The 24369-nt window shown below is 32.8% G+C and overlaps 1 protein-coding gene across 1 annotated transcript in view; it reads right to left on the minus strand.

Moving 5' to 3' along the window:
* The window catches only part of KLHL1 (kelch like family member 1), a 215519-nt gene that overhangs the window by 11151 nt on the left and 179999 nt on the right, over positions 1 to 24369 (minus strand). Inside the window, exons 8-10 of the mRNA XM_005501782.3 lie at positions 19809 to 19971; positions 4767 to 4979; positions 107 to 278 (exon numbers count right to left, since the gene is read on the minus strand). Of these exons, the coding sequence (XP_005501839.2) occupies positions 107 to 278; positions 4767 to 4979; positions 19809 to 19971 (548 nt within the window). The remainder of the gene's footprint in view (positions 1 to 106; positions 279 to 4766; positions 4980 to 19808; positions 19972 to 24369) is intronic.

A 24369-nucleotide genomic window follows, 5' to 3' on the forward strand; every position in this document is an offset into this window, starting at 1 on the left:
ACATCAGATACTATACTTTTTTTTCAGAAAAGTAAAGTTTTTATGTACAACTGGCAAAATATATTACAGACAAAAAAAAACCCAACAAAACAAACTTTATGATTACCTGTGTCCATTCATTGGTTTGAGGGTCATATGCTTCCATAGTATTGAGGTATGTTTGGCCATCATAGCCACCTACTGCATATAACCTGTCACCAAGAAGACAGACACCAACAGCATCTCGAGGCATACTCAGTGGAGCCACCATTGTCCATGTGTCAGTTTTCGGATCATACCTGAGGAAAGAGAAAGGAAACTGAATATCCAGAGAGAAGATAAGTGTAAATTCATGCTCACCTTCACTTGAATATGGTTCTTTTTTTCTGGGAGAAAAAAAAAATCCTTTAGCATTGTATCCAAAAATAGTCTTCCTAACAGCAAAAATAAAACATTCAGATTTATTGCGTTACCAATTCAAATCTCTACATGTTGACTGGGAACTTTTGCTAGGCTAACCTTTTGTAATAAACTAGGGTTTCTGTGGGATAAGGTGTCACAAAAATAGATTCTAGAAGGACATAAGAGCAATATCCACATGTGCATACATTTTAATGTATGTATTTTAAACAGAATATATTCTTTCTAAAATTAAATTACACTATATTTTAATTTCTAAAATTATGCTATACAACTTTCACAGCCAGAAAACCACCTAAAGAGTTATGCTTAAATGCATTAGAATTAGATTCCTCCTTTGATATTTCCTCAAATGAAGAGAGTAGTACTGTTTTTAAGGTGTAATAACCAAAGAGTTTTTAAAACTGAGGGCAAAATTCTTTTTGAATAAAAATAGTAACTTAAAAATTAAACATTTGGCCTATGCCATTAATTTATATATTCACTAGCAATGTAAAAATTAGTGTATTTCAGAAGCCATTTAATTTTCTCTCTTTTAGACATTTGTAAAATAGTAATGTATTGCCTTTTGATAGTGCCACTTGGTTTGTTACGAAAGATGTCTGGAGCATAAGGTTAAAATAGCTACCTCATTATTAGATGATGAATATTACTAAAAGAGAATACTGTATCACAGTGTGAGAAAATTAATTTCATCTGCCCTTAAGCATCTCTACTATGTAGCAAAATAACTTGACAATTGGTGTAGATAAACAGTTTAAGGATGCAAATCCATTGACTGATTTTTGTCAGTTTCTTAAGCGTAAGGTAGAGCACACTTTGCACATGACAGTTTCTCTAAAATAATTATAAAGGAACCCTACAATGGCTAAAAATCTTATTTATTTAGAAGTCCACTTTCTTCTGCACCTTTAAGAGACAGTGTTAGCTATAAGTTCATTTTGGGGGGGGGGAGTCAAGTTCATTCAAATATTTTCTTGTAGTCTCAACTTTATTTATTTATAAGTTTATTTATTTATTTAGAAGTAGATAATCCTACAGAAAGTTGTATGTACAAATGTTTTAGCAAAAGGAAAATTCTACACTTTCACTATGAAGGCTGAATAAAGAGCACCTGTAACTATTTCAGTCATTTGTTTTTTCAAAAAACAACTAGTAGGAATGCTGTCTGAAGTCCCAAATTATATTTGAACAATGGATTTTTTAAAAATGTTTTAATATAAATATTGCAATAACAGTGTTACAGTGCTTAGCTTGTAACTGACTTTTGGTTCATAAATATGACCTTCAAATTGAGCAATAACAGAATTGGTTTTAGGGTTCATAAATATGACCTTCAAATTGAGCAATAACAGAATTGGTTTTAGCCTTTATTAAATTGTTCCTGACAGCTAAAAACATTTTGGGAAAAAAATTGTTCTCATCTACCAGCTGCTAATCCTTCTGGCTTTATAGCGACTTCTCAGAAAACAAGATTTTAAAATGTTGTGTTCAACTTTTTATGTTCAAAATCCCACTAAACTGTTTGTGTTATTATATTTTTTTAATTTATTTTATTTATTCACATTCTTTCATGTTGCTGTCTTTTCTCAAGAAGATTTGAGTAAATATCTAGATATGTGGAAGGGAAGTGCATAAGTAACAACCAAAAAAATATTCAAGTGGATTTTTTCAAAGACTTTATGATTTTTCAACAATAGCATCACAGGCCTCTAACTGAGAGAGTTTCCCAACCAGCAAAATGCACCAGCATCTATTATATATTCACCTGTCTGAAGGTAATAAATTTTAATAGGCTTTCTAATACATTGATCTAGAATTACAAGGGCCAAGGTGAGGAGGTGCGAAAGCAGGGAAACAAAATACAATTGACATCTTTGGCCTTTTTTTTTTTTTTTTAATAAACAGATACACAAGGCTAAACAGAATTATTATAACTCTGTGCTGTCAACAAAACAGAACTGCACAAGAACTTGGTTTTTGTAATTGCTAGGAAAATGTCTGAGATAGCTTATATCCTTTTGTCTGCTAAAAACAACTGTATATTTCACCTTTATAATAACCAGGTATGCCCTAGGGTGAGGGGGGTTATGATGAAAGTTCCTGAATCTGGAAAGAAGTCAATTTGAAATCAAGGTGAGATAGAGGGTAAAAACTATACATCACCTGCTGATTTTTTTTATAGCTGTCAAGCTTTGAGTAACATTTGGAAAAGAAAGCAAGTTTATAAAATCTTCCAAAATATCTAAAAAATTTCATAATTCTTAAAAAGGAAATAGTTATTTTACTTTTAATAATGCATAAAATGTTGTACTTTCCTAGCTTGTGAAGAGCAAGCAAACATAACATTTTATTTTAGAATGTCTGAATCCATAGGAAATCCATGGGATTTCAGCACTAGCATTTAAAATACACAGATCTGTCCTCACTAGATTTACATGATCTCAAAAATAAATTTTTAAACATTATGTTTGGCTTGACAATATTCCAGAAACAAATTGATATTTGAATAAAGCACATCCTATCAGGATGTATCAGAATGAAAAAATTACTGGAGCAGAGACTCATTCCTGAAGAACAAACTTAGTTAAAAAAGATGCCCTAGATATTTACAGAAAGTAAAACTTTCAGAGAGATATAAATTAACTTACTATAATAGACCTCATTATCACTTACTAGTCTTTAGTTTCCTAAGTTATTGAGATGTTTTTATTCTTTGAAGATGAAGCATTATTTTTGAAAGTAAAAATAGACACACTAAACCACATCCCAGCCACCTTGTAGACTTATAAATCACTGGAGGCCCATAAGAGTTTTTTTCATATATTTAGTGGAGTCCAGTGGTTAATTCACATCCACTCTATGCTAGCTAATAGCCTTACAAATTCTGATTTGATTTGGTAGTCCCAACTTTTGGTGTGTAAGCTAACTGCCCATACAGCACATTATGCACAGTTTTTGCTAAAAATGCAAGAATACCTAGAGGAGGAACACTGTATAATGTCATTCAGATATCAGTACATGAAATAGTTTAAGGATATGTGGTATAGTTCATTGTTATAACCCTTCCTGAGAAGAACAAATGTGATAGGATGCGATTTGTCTTCAACACCAGAAGGGTTTTCTTCTCAGGGACTGAAAAATAAAAGAGTATCTCCCTTACAAGTACCAATAAGCAGAAGTAGTTGGAAAGATTCCATACTTATTAATATTGTCACCAGTAGTCTTAAAATACATTTATTTTATTGAAAATTCTGATTATTGTTCCTTATAAATGGAAGCTCATGAGGGTAGGATCTGTAAGTACAGACATCATCAGATTTCTCTGATTAATTTTCCATCTGTTGGAGACAAGAAGTAAAGTATTTGGCAATCTATGATCTTCGCTTACGTAAGTAGAGATGGGAATGAGTCTAAGACTGAGCAAAATCATGTGCATAACATAGGGAGTAAGTTTTATGTATAATTTTTGGATTGCATATGGGGTAATCAGTAAATGACAAGCCAGATTCAGCAGAAACAACAACTGACATTTAATTACAGTTTAACCCCTTCAGAAAATAACTAAATAGATAAGTCTCTCTCAGCACCTGTCTTTACTTGTTAGGATAAACCAACTACTCAAACATATTTACTTTAACCTTTGGAACATGTACATATTTAGAGAGTATATTTTACCTATTCTATTTTAAAGCATAGAGAAACATAAAAATGTCGAGCCTTCATAAAGCATTTGAAGAGTGCCTTCAAACTGAAAGCTATAATCACTCCAACTGTGCCCTACTACCCCTCTAGGTATTATTGAATTTGTAGAATATCCACTTGCAAAATTCAGGGTACTATAAATACAGTGTTTAACGCTTATATTTGTATATCAGGAAGTGGCAGTGTGGCTAAAGGAAGCAATGCCATGTATGGTAAATATCCATTACTTACGTAGTTCTCTATTTCTTCTTTGCGCAGCTATGTTTTTAGAATTACAAAATACTGGTGTTATAAAATTATTTCAAGACTATATTTCTGTCTCTGGAAGGTTTAGTGTATGACTGTGCAATGTCTAATATTATGTCTTAAACCCAAAGATGTCTTAAAACCAAAGATTTCTTAAACGAGATGTGTAAACAGTGAATTTTTGTATCTATGGTAATATATAATAACACTGTTAAAAAAAAAAAAAAAAAGAGAGAGAGAGAAAATAACCTTCAAATTAACTGCCTCCTGCAAACCTTTATGAAATTTTTCAAGTAAATAATGATTTGGCATTTCATGGGGTAAAATATCTGTTTAATTTTACAATTAATTGTCTAAGAAAATGATGCTACTGGACATAATTCTGTATTCAAAAAAATGCATGTATAATAGTATACCTTTCTACATAGTCCAGCAGTCGAGAACAATGGTTAGAAGCAGGAGCATCATGGCCTCCAACTGCATAAAGAAAGCCATCACATGTAGCCACTCCTACACCTCCTCTTCTCTTACACATAGGAGCACACATATTCCATTTATTTGTGTGAGGATCATAATATTCCATTGAACTCAAACACGAACTTCCATCCCGACCTCCAACTGAATATAACCTAGGGAAGTCCACACAAATAAAAATGTTAATAAAACAAGAGCTCAGAACTGTAGAAGTAAAAACAAGTAGCATCTGAGTTTTTTTATCTGACATCAGCAAATAGGAGAAAGAAAAAAGTATAATCTCTCAAAATCATACGAATTTCATAAGGCCAGCAAACATAGATCATTATAGTATTATTACCAAATTCACACACTACATAGTTCTTAGTCCACCTGAATAGAAAAAGCAATATTTTCTTTCTGGTAATAGATATTTTCATTCTTCAATTACAGCATATACTGCCAAGAGTGCCATAAGTGAAATGTAGATTTGTCTCTATAGATTTATAAATCATGCAAGCAAGGTTGGTTCCTAACCACTCATCATCTCTGAGGTGAAAGTGAAAGTGCTAAGCTGTAATTGGTAAACCAGACAAACAAGAAATATGCAATCCATTCATTATAGTTTCTCTGTGTTTTTATTGTGCATCAAAGTAGTGGGAATTAGTCTGACAGCTGCTGTCCTGTATTTTAATATTCTATCTTGTATAACTCTTAAATACTGAGTAGATTCACAAGCTTCTGATTCTTCCATATTAAAACCAAACAAAAAACACAAACAAAAACACAAACAAAAAACCTAAACAAACAAACAAACAAAAAGAGGTACTGCACAAGCTCCGTATGGTAAAATGCAAAGTATATGAAAAACTGAAAACTATAGTCTGTCTTTGCTCTAGTATTCAGCCTATTCCACACAGAAAACTGTCAATGGGACACTCATGTCCAGAATTAATTTTACACTTACTGTAGAGATCAAATATGTAGCATATTGCAGAAAATAATATCCCATTATGTTTTAAATATGGATTTTAAAAAAGGTACTACCTCAGCTTCAAGGATCTTGGTTATACTTAAGAAAAGTCTTGCCCACACTGACATTAACATGTCTGCTCAGCAAGTAAGATAATTACAGCCCCAGGCACTGCATGTTGCTTTTCTTCATCAGAGTATATTATGAGGATTGAGTTCTGCAGAGAAGTCACTGAAAACTTCTGGAAATATTTTTAATTCCAAATGGCAAAAATGTGGTTTAACAAAAGAAAATGTTATATTTGTAACTACCTGCAGGCAAGAAACTTGTTTTCTTCCTCCCTTTATAATGGTTTCCATGAAGAAATGGTTATGATTGTTTTTTCCCATTATTACCATGTTGCATTCATTTCTTATATGAACTCTTTTGCAGTCTGTTGCCTTTCCTACAGTGCTTGGAGATTAACTAATAGAAACACAGGCTACTTTCACGTCCAACCACTGAGCAATTTAGGATGTAAAGGCTGACTGTGTGAAGCAATAATTTATTTGGAAGCTTTTACTGTTCTAAGCACTCCATGAATTCAGATCTACTTAAATGTGCATTTACCATCATGTTTTGTTGGAACGAATGCTGATGAATAAGGAAGTACTATTACAACAACTGAATATATCACTGAAGCCACAGAACATTTTGGTATTGCCTGACAGATATACTTGTGCTCCAACTAAAGTAGCCAGGAGAATCTATGTACCTCTTTAAGAGATGTCAAAGCAAATACATTTTTTGCAACTATTTCTGTGGCCCCAGGTGAGATGTAGTTAGAGATTAAGACACCTACACGTAAGTGTCAATCCCTGCGTGTCTGCAGTGTCTAAATTTCTGCTATGCTCAGGGTAGTCAGCCTAGCCTAAAGAATGACTGGGTTCACCAGCCACAACTATACATTTTCTTAAGCAGGAGTACAGAACAGCACTGAAAAAATTGAGCATGTGATCCAAATACATCTATTATACATTAATAGTAATGTAAATTTATTTACATGTAGGTGTCTGCAAGGATATTATCTTTATTTTCAAAGATGGGATGTGGTTCAGATGTCCAAAGACAGTGATCAGATGTTAGCTGTGACATCTAGGGTATGGTGACATTCCCTGCAAGGTGACAGATATGACAAAGACTACACAGGAGAAGTAGGAGTTACTGTGGGAGGTCAAGCAGGCTATCCTAAGCCCATCCAAATGGCAGTAGACAATTACATGTAGATAAGTGAACTGATCTCTGAAAATAAAGATCATGGTTAACAAGCCTGAAGTTTCCACATAGACTTCTAAGTAAATATTTGGACACCTAAACACTTCATACAATATGAAAAAATGTAAAGTGCCAACACTTCTGCAGAGTTCAGTGGGAATAACATGTATTCCCCAGTCTAAATACTTGCCACTTTGTTGTTTTCTTATGGTATGAAAAGTTCTTAACTATTGAATTCTCTTTCGAATGAAATAACTCTATAAGCTGACATTTCGACACTGAAAGTGAAGCACACTTTTTCATTCATTTATTTCAACTAAGACAGCTAGTAAAATACAGCAGAGGCATTACTGAATTGCTGGTAAAGAAAAAGCAAATACTACTCATAAGTAACAGATACAAATTTCATCCAGTGATTGGGACCTATGCTATTCAGAACAAAACAAAATTAATTTCCAAAATCAGATTTTTGAATCATCATTTTAGGATTTGATTGTGTTTATATCTCAGCAAGGAATAGCTCATAAGACTAAAAATAAAATTTTATTTCACAAAGGTCTACTTCAGTCAAATAAAAGTTGGAAATTGAGAAATTGTCTTAAGGATACGGTTATGGCTGAACCTGAACACCTCAGTCAGGAATTGCTTCCACTCTTAAGCTGAGTTTCCCAATACGTAGTCACAAATGCCAAAAATTACTGCAGAACAACTCTGCAACTGGTGCTGAATATTCAGGATACTGTACAGCTGAATGAAACTTTTGCAATACTTGCATCCAAAGATATTTAGTAGCCTTACTTTCTTCTTAGGGTTCAAAATCCTATTTTATTATATGACTTTGAATTAATCAACTTTTTCAGCTTTGTCTTTCTTGGTAATAGTTTAGAATAAACTTTTCTAAAGGGAAAATTATAATGTATTTTTCTAGAAAGTCTAAAAACCTTGAATTACTGAAATCAGATATCAGTCCTGCAATTGCAAGTGCTACTCTTAGACATCTTAACTATATTAAATTCTGTAACTTCAGTTACCAGATACTACCACTGCTCTGAATGATTTGTTGAAAATACTTATAAGTAGACTTTCATTTTCATGTGCATGTACTTACAGAATTCAGACACGATAGATAATCCAGTGAGTCTGAATTTAGCAAAGTCAGGTTCCTCAAATTTTGCTTTGTTTGTTAATCTGACATTGTTAATATACAATATTATTTTAGTAATTTTACCCTACCTTACGTACTTCTTCTGTCTGTTCTTTTACTGTACATCTACCATCAGGATAGTATATATATGATCCTCAAAAATCTAACTTAGCATCAAACACATAGCTGATTTTTTTTTTCTATTTCTCACTGATTACTGATGTCTGTAGACTTCTTGTAGAGGTCATCTCTCTTAATAGCTTTTCAACACCTATAATATTGTAAGGCTTTTATTTTCAACATTGTGGAATTAAAAAAAAAAAAAAAAGGCTTGAGAAATAAAAATAATCAAGATCACAGAAAAGTCATATCTGCATTTATTTTTGACTTGGGAATATTCTGTCAACTTAATTGCACCTCCTTATGTATCCCATCGAAATTGTTGGGATTTCTACTATAATTATCACTGTTTAGAGGGGAAGAACTAAATGGAAAAGAAAGCATACAGTAGTGAGTACTGATCACAACAATTTTTTTGCCCGTGGAGATGTTATAGATTTTATTCCACAATGGTCTATATTTCATCTTATTCACACACTGTGTATAGAAATTAATTTAGACCAAACTCATTCTCCTCTGTGCTGGAAATTTGTCTTTTCAGGGTTTGGTCACTTCTTTTTGTATTAAGATGGATACAGATTCCTAAATATTTCTGTGTATATATATTACAAAATGGTTAGAAAATGCAGGAGATGTTTGAGACCCTTGGAGGAATCATCGCCAGCTGGATCAAAAGGACTTATCTCACTGCTATCATTACAAAACTTTGATAACTAATCAGAAAAGCCATTTTCAAATTCAGTTTGACAAGTCAACCTCAAAAGACCAGACTGTCTTTGATGTGAGGTAGTATGGCTTGTGAAAACAGTTGAATGATGCCTTTGCTGCATTTCTTAATGAGGTTTTACCTTTCAAAATTCTTGCACTGTGAATATCAAAGGGCATATCCAGTCTTTTCCTTAGGCTCCTTTGTACCCTTTTCTGCCCTTTCAGCATGCCTGAAAGAGCAACAGAGAATTGCTCTTGCACAAAGCATATCTGCCTGGTAGAAGTGAGGGAAAGGTAATAATTGTAATTGGTGCTGGACTTCTGTATTGCTCAATCAGCCCATACCTGATCTGGGAGTCAGACTGTAGGAGAGGAAAGGTATCTATCCATGCTGCCTTACTTATACCAATAAACAGTAGTTCACTGGCAAAAGTTGAAAAAGACGATAATTTTCTGAATGGAAAGCATTAATGAAGTCTTATTTATTTGTGTAAATGTGGAATGGTATTTCATGCATTTGGTGCAGTAACGCAGTAGTGGAGTAAATAAAAAATATATACAGTTTGGCCCAAGGAAAAAAAAAATAAGATCAAAAAAGCCATAAATAAATAAATTAATTTAAGACCTTTTATTTACTCTCTTATTTATTTTAAAAAATAGAGAATCTGTCATTAAATAACAGGATTACTCTGCGTTAGACTGAGGTAATGTCTTTATAATATTCATCTTCTTTGTGGGTATAATAATTTTAGACCACAGAGCTGATCCATTTTGTTCTGTCTCAGTAACAATTTATTGCACAATTTTGACTAAAGTGTTAAAAAATTTCTACATATTTTTGTGGTGTCTACAACTAAGGAAGAATATTTTCAGCCTATGTCCCCTCTTCCCTACAGTAGGAGGCAGAATGTCTTTTGAGAAAAGAGTTTGATCAAAAACAGCAGTTAATAAACAACATATTTATAAAACAGCAGCAGTGTCAAAACTGTCATAAAATAACCTGAAATAACTTCTATAGAATTTAAATTAATGTATAAATTTTGTGTATAAGTCAAGTTATATTTAGAGTAAAATATAGTAGGAACAGTGACAAGATTTTTAAAAGTTTCTACAAAAACATTCGAAGGCTGATGAGTTAGTCCTTGAAATTTGTCATTCTTCCCATTGCAAAAGGGTTTTGTAAAATTAATTTAATTTATAAAATACATAGTAAGTAATTAATATTATTGTAAGTCAAATTTCCTGTTATTCTCTAGTTGAGTAGAGAACATAAGATCTTTTATGGAAACACACAGAGATGGGGAAGCATTCTTTTTGTCGACAAGAGAAAGCACTGATATATTTCAGTATAAGACAAGTTCATTCATAAAATATTGATTTTAAAGTTATTCGTAGTCATTAAGAATACTGTGGGCAAAAAGCATGAATTACAAAACATTTTCTCTCTTTACATGACTAATTATGTATGCCAAGTATAATATTTTTCTTAGTTCAAATGGACTAGTAAAAGAATAACTGGATCATCGATAAGACATAAGAGAAAATAAACCCTCAAGCAAAAAAAAACCAAACCAGAACAAAACATAAAAAACCTGTTCGATGGGAAATATAATTGTTGCAGTCACACTCTTCTATCTTGTTAGGTTGGCATGAAATTTCAAAGTGTTACTTCAGCTTTAAAAATCACTATTACAGCATATTAATACTTAATTTATTTAATAATGTTAAGCCACATCCCTAGTTTTTACTGAAGTATGAAAATTATTAGTGCATTGCAATTATATGGATGACTTGAAAAAATGTCTTAGCTCATTTAGTTTGTGACCTTCACAATGAATAAATCCTTCTCAATTCAATGAATTCGACCAATAGTGAAAGATCCAGCTGAAGCTGGTCTACTGAATCAAAAGGTGTTTCATCTTACCCCAATATTAGTTTTTAAGAAGTTAATCAAGTTTCAAATTAGAAAAACTGAAATATCAGTTAACAGTGGAGATGACAGGATATTTGTTCTGCTGAGTACAACAGATATTTGATAGCTGCTGTAAGGGCTGTTGTCCATGAAGATATTTAGTTGAGTATCAAATTAGATATTTAGCTTTCTTTAATTTCAGTAAGATTTAGATGTTTAAATAACTTTCCAGACATACATACATGTGGAAATAAGAAAGTAAGTATATGCACATGTGTATACACACACGGATGTATGTGTGTATGTAATTTGAGTAAATGCATACATTTGGTCAGGGGAATATCTCTAGACTTCTCCAACTGCACCGAACAAGAGCTTCCTTCAGGTCCCAGTACATAGGCACTAAGTAATATTTGAGACAGGCTGGGATTCTCGTACTCCATCTCCCACTAAAGATAAGAATTAAAAGTCAGACTTTCAGAAGTCTGCATATGCGTCTGCCTCAGACTATAGGAAAAATATCAGCTTTACTGTAAAGTTTAATGTTTTTTTATTGTCCTCTTCTAAGACTCACCTATATTTACCTAACTCTTATCTGTTCTAGCCCTTATTAATGCTAGTCTAGCCACATAAAAAGAAGTCTCTGTAGAGACTCCTAGTTTGCAGGCTGGATGTAGAAAACAAAGTTAAATCTTGTCTGAAAAAGAGAGAATATGATGCATATTTAACTGAATTGTACATTCACTGAGCTGCATGGGACCCCCACATAGGAAATATTACTTTGTGTGCAAAAGTACAAAAGATCAGACCATGACTGAATAAGTAATAAGCCTTAATGATTCTGCTAAGAGAAAATGCCACAGATAGTTTATTATATGATGCATGAAAGGCAAAGAAGCAGAACTCCTGGAGGAGTATGTAATCAGCCACGCAATCAAGTTTTGTAGGTGGTTATATGAATGTAATACATTGCTAATTCTCTTGTGCCAAACACTGAACTGCTATTAAAGACTTTTTGGAATTATTAACCTATGCCTTTCCGAGGTGAGTACAGATAGCATATATTCCTGTGAGTGACTTGCTGCAAGACAATTTTGAGAACCTTTCTTGTGCATCTATTAATTTAGTTTGAGTTTTGCTATTTTCTTGAAAATAAAGGTTCAGCAAGCTAAATTTTCTGATGTTCACTTTGTAATAATGCATAATAGTCATAAGGGACACATTAAACTAAAGCAATTGCTATTTACCACAGGCATGATATTGATATAAATAACAGAAGTTTCATTTCAGCTTTGTTTCATTAAATGACCTGAAAACAAAATGTTCTCTTGCACATTTACCAGCATCTGTATTGGCCAGCCCTCTGTGGTTTCCATTCAACATGAAAAAGAGAATAGCTGGAAAAGTACTGCTAAGACAATAATCAAATTTATGGAAATCCATTACTAAATGAATTCAACTATTGCAAAACTTGTGGAACAAGTGGTGGAACTGAATGAATGTAACTGAATTAAATAAAATTTTTTTCTTTTTTATTTAACAAAGCTAGATGTTATTAGAGCTTCTCACCATAACAAGTGAAACTGAAAACATAACAAATGAATTTGCATAGATATGAAGGGACAAAATAGTAAATACGTGTATGCTTATATGTTTTTTAAAAAAAATCATTTGTATGCTCTATTTCTATGAATGCTTATCTAGAATTCAGAGAATGTGGACACTATTCTAAATTTGATCACTTATAATCAAGCAACAGACAAAATCTCACATTGCCAATTGATAAAAAATTATTTCATAAAGGATGAAACACCAAATCACATTTTAATGTTGGATTATCTTTCAATAAAGATATGAAAAGCGAATACATTCAAATATCAGTGACGAAGATAAACAGGAAAAAGGAAGGAAACATAATTGATGGAGAAAGACGAGGCTTCCCTAACAACTCCAATGTTGAATGTGTTGGATTGGATTAAGAGTATGTATATTCAGGGTTTTGTTCCTATAAATGAAAATACCTCTGTGTCAGTTTAAGCATCTTGCCTTTAGTACTTGCATTGCATTTTCATGCTTGAATAAAAAAATCACGAATCATAATTTTGACATCTTTCTTGAAATTATAAATTATTACTCCTCTTCAAGAGTTTTTGAGCATTTGGCTGTTTCCTTTGGTACGAAACTTATGAAACAAGAATCACTGATAGAGCCTTGGTACCAACTTCCTGAAAGCTTCAATGATTTGAAAGTGTTCAACTTAGCTTTTTTCAAAATTGCTATAAAAATAAGGTGAATCCTGGCCAGAGCTGTCCATATGCCCCAGAGCACACTTGCTGCTTGGGTACTTGAAGTCCATCCCCATTCTTCGTCTTTTACTTTTGCCTAATTTAAATGGCTTCCTTACTCTTTTCTAATAATCCTTTATTTTCCAAGCTCTATCTAGACAACATTTTGCAGGAAACTTGATCTCCTAACTCAACACAAAGATGTCCAGTATGTGGAAACTACTTCATGACTTAGTGTGGAAAAATCAATATTGCAATTTTACTGGCTGCAAGAGCCCAGGTGCTGGCAGGAGGCTGCAGGGGTCCCTGTGAGAAGAGGCTGGGGCTGCCTCATGCTGGTGAGGGGTCTGGAGCACAAGTCTGATGAGGAGTGGTTGAGTGGGCTGGGGCTGTTTAGCCTGGAGAAAAGGAGGCTGAGGGGAGACCTCATTGTTGTCTACAACTACCTGAAAGGAGGTTGTAGCATAGAAGGTGTTGGTCTCTTCTCCCAGGTAGCAAGTCATAGGACAAGAGGAAATAGTCTCAAGTTGCACCAGGGAAGGTTTAAATTGGATATTAGGAAAAAATTATTCCTGGAAAGGGTTGTCAGGCATTGGAACAGGCTGCCTAGGGAAGAGGTGGTGTGATATTTGATATAAACAACAGCAGCAGGTGGAAATATCAAGTTCACTTAAGCACATTTTTGAGGATTAATAAAGGGCAGAACTCCATTCTCCTTGGTTCCACAAGATGTTATCCTGTGAATGAACTGCTTCCCAATGTGTGCCAAAGTCATTATATTTGATGCTTAACTCAGTGTGCTGCTGTGATGTTCTACCATTTGAAGTCAATCCACAGATCATATTAACAACTAAAGTAATTTTTCACTCTGTAGCACAGATTTATTGATATCTGTGAGAACAAGACTAAAGGGCCAAACTTTCTGCTGAGAAAACTATAGTTACATGAAAAGGATGTTGATAATTTCCAAGTAAAAATTCAGGAGTTTATTTTTATAATTTCATTTTTAGGGCCATATAATAGGAAAATCTAAAAAAGATTCAGTTGTGGTTGTGTCACACAATGATTTGTAATAACATAAATCTATAGGATACAGAAAGCCTCTTTTAGGTACATATTCCAGAGGAAAGTTTGTAAACTTAATTTCATTTTTATTTACAGTTTCCCCATTAAGAACAAAGTTTGTTCTGAAATTAAATTGCATGACAAAGTAGCGTAAAGGTTCAGTATTCTTAGAGAATGCATGTTTCATATACTAGAGACTTGTCAATAGAAAGCTAGTAAATAGCTACTGCAGTCTTGGAGGCAACTACATTTTAAGTTACTGAAAAGATTAGTATTTATTGGATTGAAACTGCCAACTAGATTTTTTTTTTTTTTTTTTTTTTTTTTTGTTCTTGGTTTTAAAAATGAAGAAATTAAGACATAATCTTGAAACAGTAAATGACAATTTTTAAAAACTTCTGGAAAGTACAATATTTTTTTTATACTTCTGGCTCCTTGGCAGAAAAGTACTATGGCTTCAGCATTATAACCTGTAAACTGTAGAATACTAGTGTTACATAGTATATACTGCATAATAGTTATATGGTGTTTATGTCAGTCCCCAAAGAACTATTCAAACAAATCATTCCAACTTCTGAGTTGTTGTATTATCATATATGAAAAGCACCATCCTTTCCCAATTTGTTTAAATTTCTAAGTTAGTGCAAGTCTCCAGTCCACAATTAATGTTTTAACACCCATATTTGTTGCGGATGTGAGAGATCGTGCACTCTTTCTCTTCCAATCTATGTAATAGGGTTGTTAACAGTAACAAGGCAGGAGGAGATACTGACCATGATTCCTCCCAGGAAAATCTGCAGTCATGGCAAGTCCTACAGTAGCTACTGAAGCATCAAGTTTTTATTTGTTTGTTTGTTTTCTTTTAATAAATAAATAGATAGATAGATAGATAGATAGATACATACATACATACATACATACATACATACACATGCTAAGGCTAATATCTTTAATATCCTTCACAGTTCCCTTATTGTTTAACTATAAAAAGAGTATGAAGATTAAGGAGACAGAATTTCCAAAATCTCAATACAGATCATTGCTACACAGCACCAATTGCTGATTTGGGAAAACAAAGACATGTTACTAAAAGGGTAAATTATTGGATTCCAATCTTTGGTGTCACATGAAAATAGACAATAAATCCTTTATATGAACCAATAAATATGCATCTAGAACCTGAACAGGGTTTTGTGTACACCCTGTTTACTCCCTATCATTGTTATTCTATCTTTACTTCCCCATCTGAATGTTATCTATTTGTATCCATCTGTTCCTTTGCTAATTGTAATACTTCTCTTGCTTTTCTTAGGTATGACAGGCATACTTTATAATCAACTCTTCAAACTTTGCAATTTCCATTAAACTTTCTTTAATATGTATGACCAGAATTGAACACAGTAATCCAAATAAAATAAATATTTCCACAATGAAGAAAATTTTATGTGTTCTTCAGTTGCATTTCCTTTTTTCACAGATTTATCCTACTGTTTTTTCTATACTAACAAGGTACAGGCTTTTTCCCTCTTCTGCCACTTTATACTATCGATTTTCTTCAAATACAAGGCTTGTTTATTCACATATAAACTATTAAATATCCCATTTGTACTGCTTCTTAAGGTCATCCAAATACTTCTGTAGAATAGATCAATGTCCCATATGATAATGTTCCCTTTCATATAATTTTGAATGGCCTGATAATTTAACTAGCATTTTCCTGCTGTTACACTCCTTTATTCCAAGGCTGATCTTTAAAAATTCCACCAGTAACTTTGTGATGTCCTAGTAGTCACATGCAGTTCTTTTCTTCTTAAAATCCCTATACTATTCATCACTTTTTTTTTCCATCTTAGCTATTTTTTTCCTTTGTAGCAGCAGATCAGCTGCTTGATTGAAATTCTGTAGAAAAAATGTGCTGTGTGTCCTACTTTTATCTAGAAACCCACCTATCCCTTTTATTATTTGTTCTAGCTGCACCTTAGGTTTAGAAATCTGTTTAAGAAAAGGAATATTGCACTGCAACCTCAAAATGTAATAATGCAACTGGATTATATAAAATAACGTTGTCAACAGGACTAAACTTTAAAAAATAACCAAACAAACAAACAAAAAAAAAAACCTTCAGATATTTCTTTTTTTCTGAAAAGATCAAGATTTTGTAACTTCAAGAGTTAAAAGTTTTTTTTTTCAGATTGGATTATGATGCATGTGTTGACCAATCCTTTTCAGGTTTTTTGAAATATTTTGATAGCATTTTCAGCTTAAATTTAAAAATGTATTTCAGTGAAACAACATACATTTCTATTTGGCAAATTCAGATAGCATCATTTTCCATTTGTTTGAGCAGCAAAATAATTGATGATTTACTTACACAGACTATATAAGTGAGCTTCAAATACATAAATAAGCATAAAAAGGTTTAATATATTAAAAACTAATAAGCATTTACTTACAAACCCATCATCCAGAGCCTAAGGAGATGAGAATTTAAAAGTTTTTATTTGTTTTTATTTGTTTATTGGGGGCTTGCTTGTTTTATTTTTAATTTTTTGTTTATTTTTTACGTATAGAAAAATGTAATTTTCATCCAGTTTTATGTTAAAATGTTTCAATTTTTTCTGCTTAATATGGTTTTAACTGGAAAACCAATGAAGCAGTCTATAGCAGTATAGATGATCACGAAGGGAATAGTTTTCAGCATTGAAACACAAAAGAGACTACATTATTCAACTATTAAAGAAGTTCATGTCTGAGATATTTGGCATATAGTATCCCTTTTATGTGAAGTGGCAAAGCAGTATGGGAGATAAACACATAAAATAATTTCTAGCTCTCTCACTTCAAATATAGTTTAACCCTTCTGCATTTTATTTATCTACTTATTTAACTAACTCAGTGCACAAGAAAAGAAATATAAGGAATAACCATGAAAAGGCTCCTATGAACTCCCATACTAAAACAGTTTCTCCTTTGTTGAATATTAAAGACAACATCTTCTTTTGCATTGAGGGATCCATTTTTAATATTCATAGAATTTATTTTAAAAAAATCCATAACTCTTTGCCTATTTCAAAGTGAAAAGCTCAGATGAGGAATGCAGCATATGTCAGTTGTGTGGAACAGCAGTGTAGTTAAGAATAGCAACAAAGAGTTGAAAGGTTTGGTCCTTACATATGTTTTCAAGCTTCAGTTCTAGACATATGGGATGTTTTTTAAAGATGGTTATTCAGATAAAAAAAAATATATATATATATATAAAAATCAGTAGTGTATTTGCTATATGCTTCAGTGAGACCACTGCTTTTCAGTTTTCAGTGATGTCCATTTCACCTTTCTGAGACACAGATAACTGACTTAATTTAAAAGTCTGCTATGGAAGTAATGCAAAATTCAACTGAGCACTTATTAACTGAGAAGCATTAAATGCATGCTAAACTGTGAAAAGAAACATACCTGGGATATATATACATAATCATATAGAGCTCTTCATAATTTTACATCGCTATTTGCAGGGTTATTTGTCTAGATCTTGTCTCTGCTAGTTTGTTACATGACCCATACACTATTGAAACCAGATTCTTTCAGACTAACAGGGTTATTAAAACAGCTTTGTCCATTTGATCCACTCTAGAACATTTCAGTGCCATGGTGACTTGTAACAGAAAGCAATGACAATTAAGCTTCACTGGTTTGCAGATGATTTCACAACATAAAACTAACTCCTAACGTCATGGATGAGAAGTAGATCACCTGAGTATATGATACTGCAAATTAAATAATATAATATTAATAACGCATGATTCCAGTAAAGCCTATTTAATTCAGAGCTACTCTGCGACTAGGGCACAATTGTAATATGATAAACTTATAAAATTAGCCAATACTTTTACAGCCTGTAGTTTTAATTAATTTGAGATTACAGACACACAGAAAAAAAAATCTGCTTATTGTCATAATGATAGGACTATGGGTATTCTGTCAGGCATCCTGCTGCTGCTTCAGAAAGGTACACTATCTCCTATAGGTCTCGTAAGTGTGGTTTGTGGGCTAAATTAAGCTCCTTGTTTGACTTTTATATTCAGTCACTTGTACAGTCAGAGGAAAGAGTCTGACAAACCCAGAAATCAGTTCAGCCTACTTACTTCAAGCTTGTATCTTAGGCATGTCAAGTGTGACCTAATAGAAAAGATTTTTGAGAGTTTATCCAACTGTATAATCAAAACTGAATGATTTGCAACTAGAAGAAATCGAGAAGGCAAAATTTAGTGGGTTTTTGAATTGCGCAATATCATGGTCTACTAAGAAACCCAATAGCCTTAATAAGTCCTTCTTTTTTACGTAGGTATATTTAATTTAACTTTTATTAACTACTTTTTAATATCATTTACCCTCATTCCATCCCACATCTGCAGCTGTTTCTCATCCTTTCTTCCTTGCTGTTCAGTAGCAATAAAGTATGTAGAAAATATTATTACAGAAATTTGCCTTACTCCATTGCTCCTACCATTCCCAAGGGATCCTTTACAGACTGCCTTTTATTTATGTTTAGATGTCTACAGGGGTTTCAGCTTTACCACTTAAGATATCACAGCCATAGAAGTCAGAATTTGAGACAGAGTCCTCAGGTTTCCTATATAGTTAGTGGAGACAAACAGGCACTTACAGAGCATATTTCATGTTGTCCTAACATAAATGTCTCAAATAAGTAAGACAAATGATATCCTAAAAGTGCGTATTTCTGCCATTGACCATAACGTAAGTTTAGGACTGTTGGATCAATTGTAGTTGTCTATACAGAAATATCTGAATTTAGGTGTGATGAATTCCTCCCCTACCTCTAAATTATTGTGGTTCACATCATATTCCTTTTAGCTACATAGCTAAGAGCATGTACTTCAAAAGTAATAAGCAGCAAGTAACACAAAATATCACATTACTGTAAAATGAGTTTTAATGAATGCCACATTAAAACTTTAGAAATGGAAAATTAAAAAAGAGAAACTTAGAGTCTGAACACAACTAGAATTACATGTGTAATGCAGTCTGACTGGTTTGCTGAGGATCAAATTTCTGTTTAATTCCTGTGTGATTGTGGTTGCCCTCAGACAAAAAAAGGTTTCATGGGTCAATGTTTAGCTGAAATCAGGTACAAGCTGTATATAAAACAAATCTTATCACTTGGTATATGACTATATGAGATGGATAAACTCAGTTTGGTAACTAGAGCTAACATATACAACACATAAAAGTCAGATGAATCAACTGAAAATTTGCCCTGAATTGGTTTATACCATACACAATGAAATTTCAGGTCTATATTCTTAAGCATTTGATATAAATATAAAACAAAAATAATGTGGAAAAAATCTATAAATTACTTACTACAAATAAATGTAAGAGCCATGAGATATAAGAATGTATGCACAACTATTTTAAAAGATAACCTCTGTTACAATACGCTAAAAGTTACTAACTACTGTGTGTCACAGTTATTCGTCCCTCTAAGAAATGTGTTTCAACTGTATATAAGAATACCCTACTCACTTGCCATTTAATGCTGCTACTCCAACAGTGCTTCTGGCAATTGACATACTTGCCACAAATGTCCACTGCTGACTTTGAGGGTCCCACCTCTCAACTGTATTCAGGTAACTCCAGCCATCATGTCCTCCAACTGCATAAATAGGCCCTTCAAGCACTGTAACTCCTGAAATGGAAGAGAGGATGAGAGACAGTAAAAGTAAGTTTTCTCTATAAAGAGTTAAATATATGTATATAAATAAATAAATATATATATATTCAAATTGCAGTGAACAAGTGAACAACTTGCATATTCAAAGTGAAAATGGAAACACTGATTTCAGATTTGATTAATTAAGGATTAACAAACAGGAATAAAATGAATGCCACTCCACATGGCTTTATGAAAAATAGCTCTTGTCAAACAAAACTAATTTTATTCCTTCAGAAGATTGATTGCTTCACATAATAACCTGTCAATGATGTGATAGTCTTAGATTTCTGTATACCAAGGGTGTCAAGCTCATTTTCACTGGGGGCCATGTCAGCCTCGTGGTTGTCTTCAAAGGGCTGAATGTAATTTCAGGACTGTATAAATCACAGAATCACAGAATACTAAGGACTGGAAGAGACCTCGCAAGATCATCCAGTCCAATTCCTCCACTGGAGCAGGAACACCTAGATGAGGTTGCAAATGTAGGAATAGTTACATTTATAAAGTCCTAAAATTACATTTGGCCCTTAGAAGGCAACCGCAATGTTGATGTGGCCCCCAGTGAAAATGAGCTTGACTCCCCTGCTGTATACTGTTTAACTCGATATCTCTTAACATTTGGATTATGGATTAGTTCTTTAGGATATCAGTAGAGCACATCCTAAATAAATTATGGACTGGATACCTGATAGATCTCAAATTATTGTCAACCAATGGGGGCATTTCACTGAATGGAATTGCTTCTACCAGAGTTTCACAGGGAAAAGAAAGAAGTCTGATTTTTTTCAGCTTTTTTGTCACTTATGTAGAAGAAAAGATATAATTTTTCACTATCGGGAAGCTTAGTGGACTGACACAAAATCAAAATATATATTCAAAGGCTTGATCAAGCAATTTGCAGTGAGCAACTTAAGCTACTTCATCAATTTCCTTATCAAAAAAAAGAAATAGCAAGAGAATGGGTACCTTCACAGGAAAAAAAATGTTAAATATATAAGGATTCTTTTGTCTAGTGAAGAAAAGTAAAACTGAATGGAATGGAAATTGAAGTAGGAAACACTTAAATAAGAAACAAATTTTTAACTATGAGAGTTTTTAATCACCTATTCAAAGGAACTGATGAATTCTTTATCTCACAGTATCTTCAGCTTAGAAAGCTCTGGAAAATAAGTTATAGCTAAGCCTCATTTGTTACAATACAGTGAGCTCAGTAATTCCACTCTATGAATCCAAGATTTCAAATGAGCATTGTTCTGTAAAACTCAGTCTAAATCCAATCCTATACTGAAGTCAGTGACTTTTTTTTTCTTACTCCATTTCACATGATTCAAAAAGTCAGAAAACAGTAGATCATTAAAGTTTCAGAGAAAGGGTTTATTTTTTTCTTGCAGAATAATCTTTCATTTAAAACAATGTAAAGTTTTTACTTTCTGTGGAGAATTGTGTTTTATTCTATTTCAGAAAAGTCATTTGTTCAAAACTTGATTTGACATTAAAAGCTGTATTTATCGATCAGTTTGGACAAGTCTTATCTCAGTGTTGACAGAAAGTGTTGTTGCACTTTCAGTGTCAGTTTTGTTTTGCTTTGTTTCAAACTTGGGAACAAACAAAACTACTAACCCTTACTGAAATTTTCTTTCTTATAAAGACTGACTCTCATCTTTTTTTCTGTAGCAGCTTCTGCAAACTCATTCCCCAGTTTCTTCAGGTGCAAAAAACTTATAAATGCTTTTTATTCAATCACATGTTTCAGCTATCATTTTTCCAGAATATTAAAGCAGATATTAAATTGAACTCATGATCTATATAGTTCAATATCTTATCTCACAACACAACGAGTAGCAAACGTGGGAAGATGTATCTGTGTTCACACAGAAAAATGGGAGATAATATGCTGTAGTTGTGGGATGTTGTTTGGGGGTTGTTTGTTTGTTTGTTTGTTTTTCTGTTTGTTTGTTTTAGTTTTGTTTATTTTTTCCTTAATATCTGATTGCTAGAAATATACTTAAATACTGAACAAAGCCATTTACATTGTCAAAAATGTATTTGCTACAATTTGTTTTAACGACACTGTATACTTTAGCTTTTCATGTACATACTCTTCACTTAATAAATAATAATGAATAATTAATATAATAATTAAAAATCACAATAGATAATTAATAAAAAAGTAATAATATTTAAATCAAGTTTAGGTATGTGAATGTTTCTGTACACGCACATGCATATATAATCGGTGCCTAGATAAACACACAAACCCTCTCTCACCTTTACTTATAAGCAAAGTTGTACTCTTACGCACTGAATTTCAAAGTGAAGCTATGAATGTCAAAACACATCGTCAGTTTTGAAATTTTCACTTTTGCTTCCATGAACAGCTTGTTGTCTCTTTTATTAGAACACAAAACGTTGACCTCAATTTACTCTTTTTATCTCATTCACTATTTTACACTTTTTGTCATGTCCTTTTATATTTGAGTTTTATTCCCAGCTGTTTTCCTTCTGTAAATTAAACCATCCTAATTTTTCCAGTCACGTATTGTAGAAAATTTGCTTTCTTCTTAATACTGTTTTTCCCGCATTTTCATGGATTTTTAGTCTTATTTTTTAATGACAATGAAAACTGATAAGCTCACTGCATTGGTATAATGGGTTTTCTCTCCACATTTCCTGTTGTACTCTTTAAATAGGCTTCATATAGAAAATAGTCTTTAGTGACCACTCTATTATGAGAAATTTACTGGGTTTATACAATGCATGTAGAACCATGTAAGATGCATAATTCTTTTAGAATTTTCCCCTTATGTCTTTTACTTTTCATTTACCACTTGCTGTTTTGTTATCAATTCAACTGGCATTTAAGGTTCACCAGAGTGTTCTCTGAACTTGCCTGAATAACTTCCACATACTTTGCAATTTTGATGTTCAATTCCATTTCCACATAAATTAATGTTACACTGACAGAAGGAAATGTTGCAGTTAGAAAACTGTCAAAATAAAAACGTTAGTTTGATGTGAGATTCATGTCATGCTCCTCTGCCAAAAGGTGTGAATATAGTTACAGCTACACCTATGAAGAAATCTGGAAGTTTATTTTGCTTGGAAAATTTTAAAGGATTCAAAATAAGATTGCCTGTTTGAGTTTGCCAGTTTGCATTCCTTCTATAAGAGGAAAATTTACTGACAAAGCTATAGGAAAATAATTCTTTCCATGCAGGACCATGACAGAAGGGCTTCTGTACAAAACAAATCTATGCTGCTGACTATAGTACATACTAGCTTGCTATGGGTTTACACTTTTTAAGTCTCTTCTCTATAGAATACCTAATACATTGACATCCTTACATTTGTTCCTTAAGAGCTGGTCCAGATCTGGATATCAGATATCTAAGAAGCACAAATGCAAACTGGAACAGATTGGGAAACCTGTAGCCACAGCTGGTAGTGAGTTCCTCTAATGGTACACCCATGAAAACTAGTGGATGCAGATGTTGTATATGAAAAGAATGTAAATAGCATGGAGTAATTTCAGAAATAATTATAAAAAGAACCATTAAAAATCTGGAAAACCTGCTGGAAATGCCATAAAAGATATAGGGTTTATCAAGATATTTTTTCCAAGAGATAGTCCAATCCTATTGTATAACTATGTGCATTAAAAAAAAAAAAAAAAAGTACGATTAACAGTCTAGATGTAAGATGAACGATAAGATCTAATGACTAGAATTAGTAAACTGTTAAATTAAGCCTTGGAACATTATTCTATATTTTAAATAAACCTGGTAAGGTTTTATTGGAATGATGAATTCAGGAGTGTACCAGTTTCTGGGTTGCTTGAAGTTTTCATATCTACACTGATACACTTTTAGACAGACATGCTCAAACTCCTTGAGGTAGCATGTCCTCTAGGCAGAAAGGATGGGGAGATATTCTGTGTTTCTCTTGCAGAAAGTCATGCTACATGATCACAGCAGTACCTTCAGGCCATAAATCTATGAGTCTATATAAATTTGCTAAATTTTGGAATGGATATCACAGTCTCTCTAACTTTGGTATAGACTTTCTCTTTCAGTATTTGTTCTGGATGGAATCTGTCTTCTTTTCCCAAGTCAACTACTCTGAATGCTGGATAGACAAACCTGTCAAACTGATCATTGCAGAAGGACTATTGATGACAGGTTGAAATGACAGAAGTGTAAAATTTAGCACGTAATTTTATATATTATGACATAGAGAGTGAGATTTGAGGCCTCTATTGTGAATCTAATTGCATAATATATTTTTAAATTTCTTTTTATGTAATAGTAAATCTTACAGGAAAATTTAGTGACTCATAGAGACAGCTCTAATGTTTCCAAAGCAAAAACATTG

The sequence above is a fragment of the Columba livia genome, chromosome 1, assembly GCF_036013475.1.
Source record: "Columba livia isolate bColLiv1 breed racing homer chromosome 1, bColLiv1.pat.W.v2, whole genome shotgun sequence".
NCBI lineage: Eukaryota > Metazoa > Chordata > Aves > Columbiformes > Columbidae > Columba > Columba livia.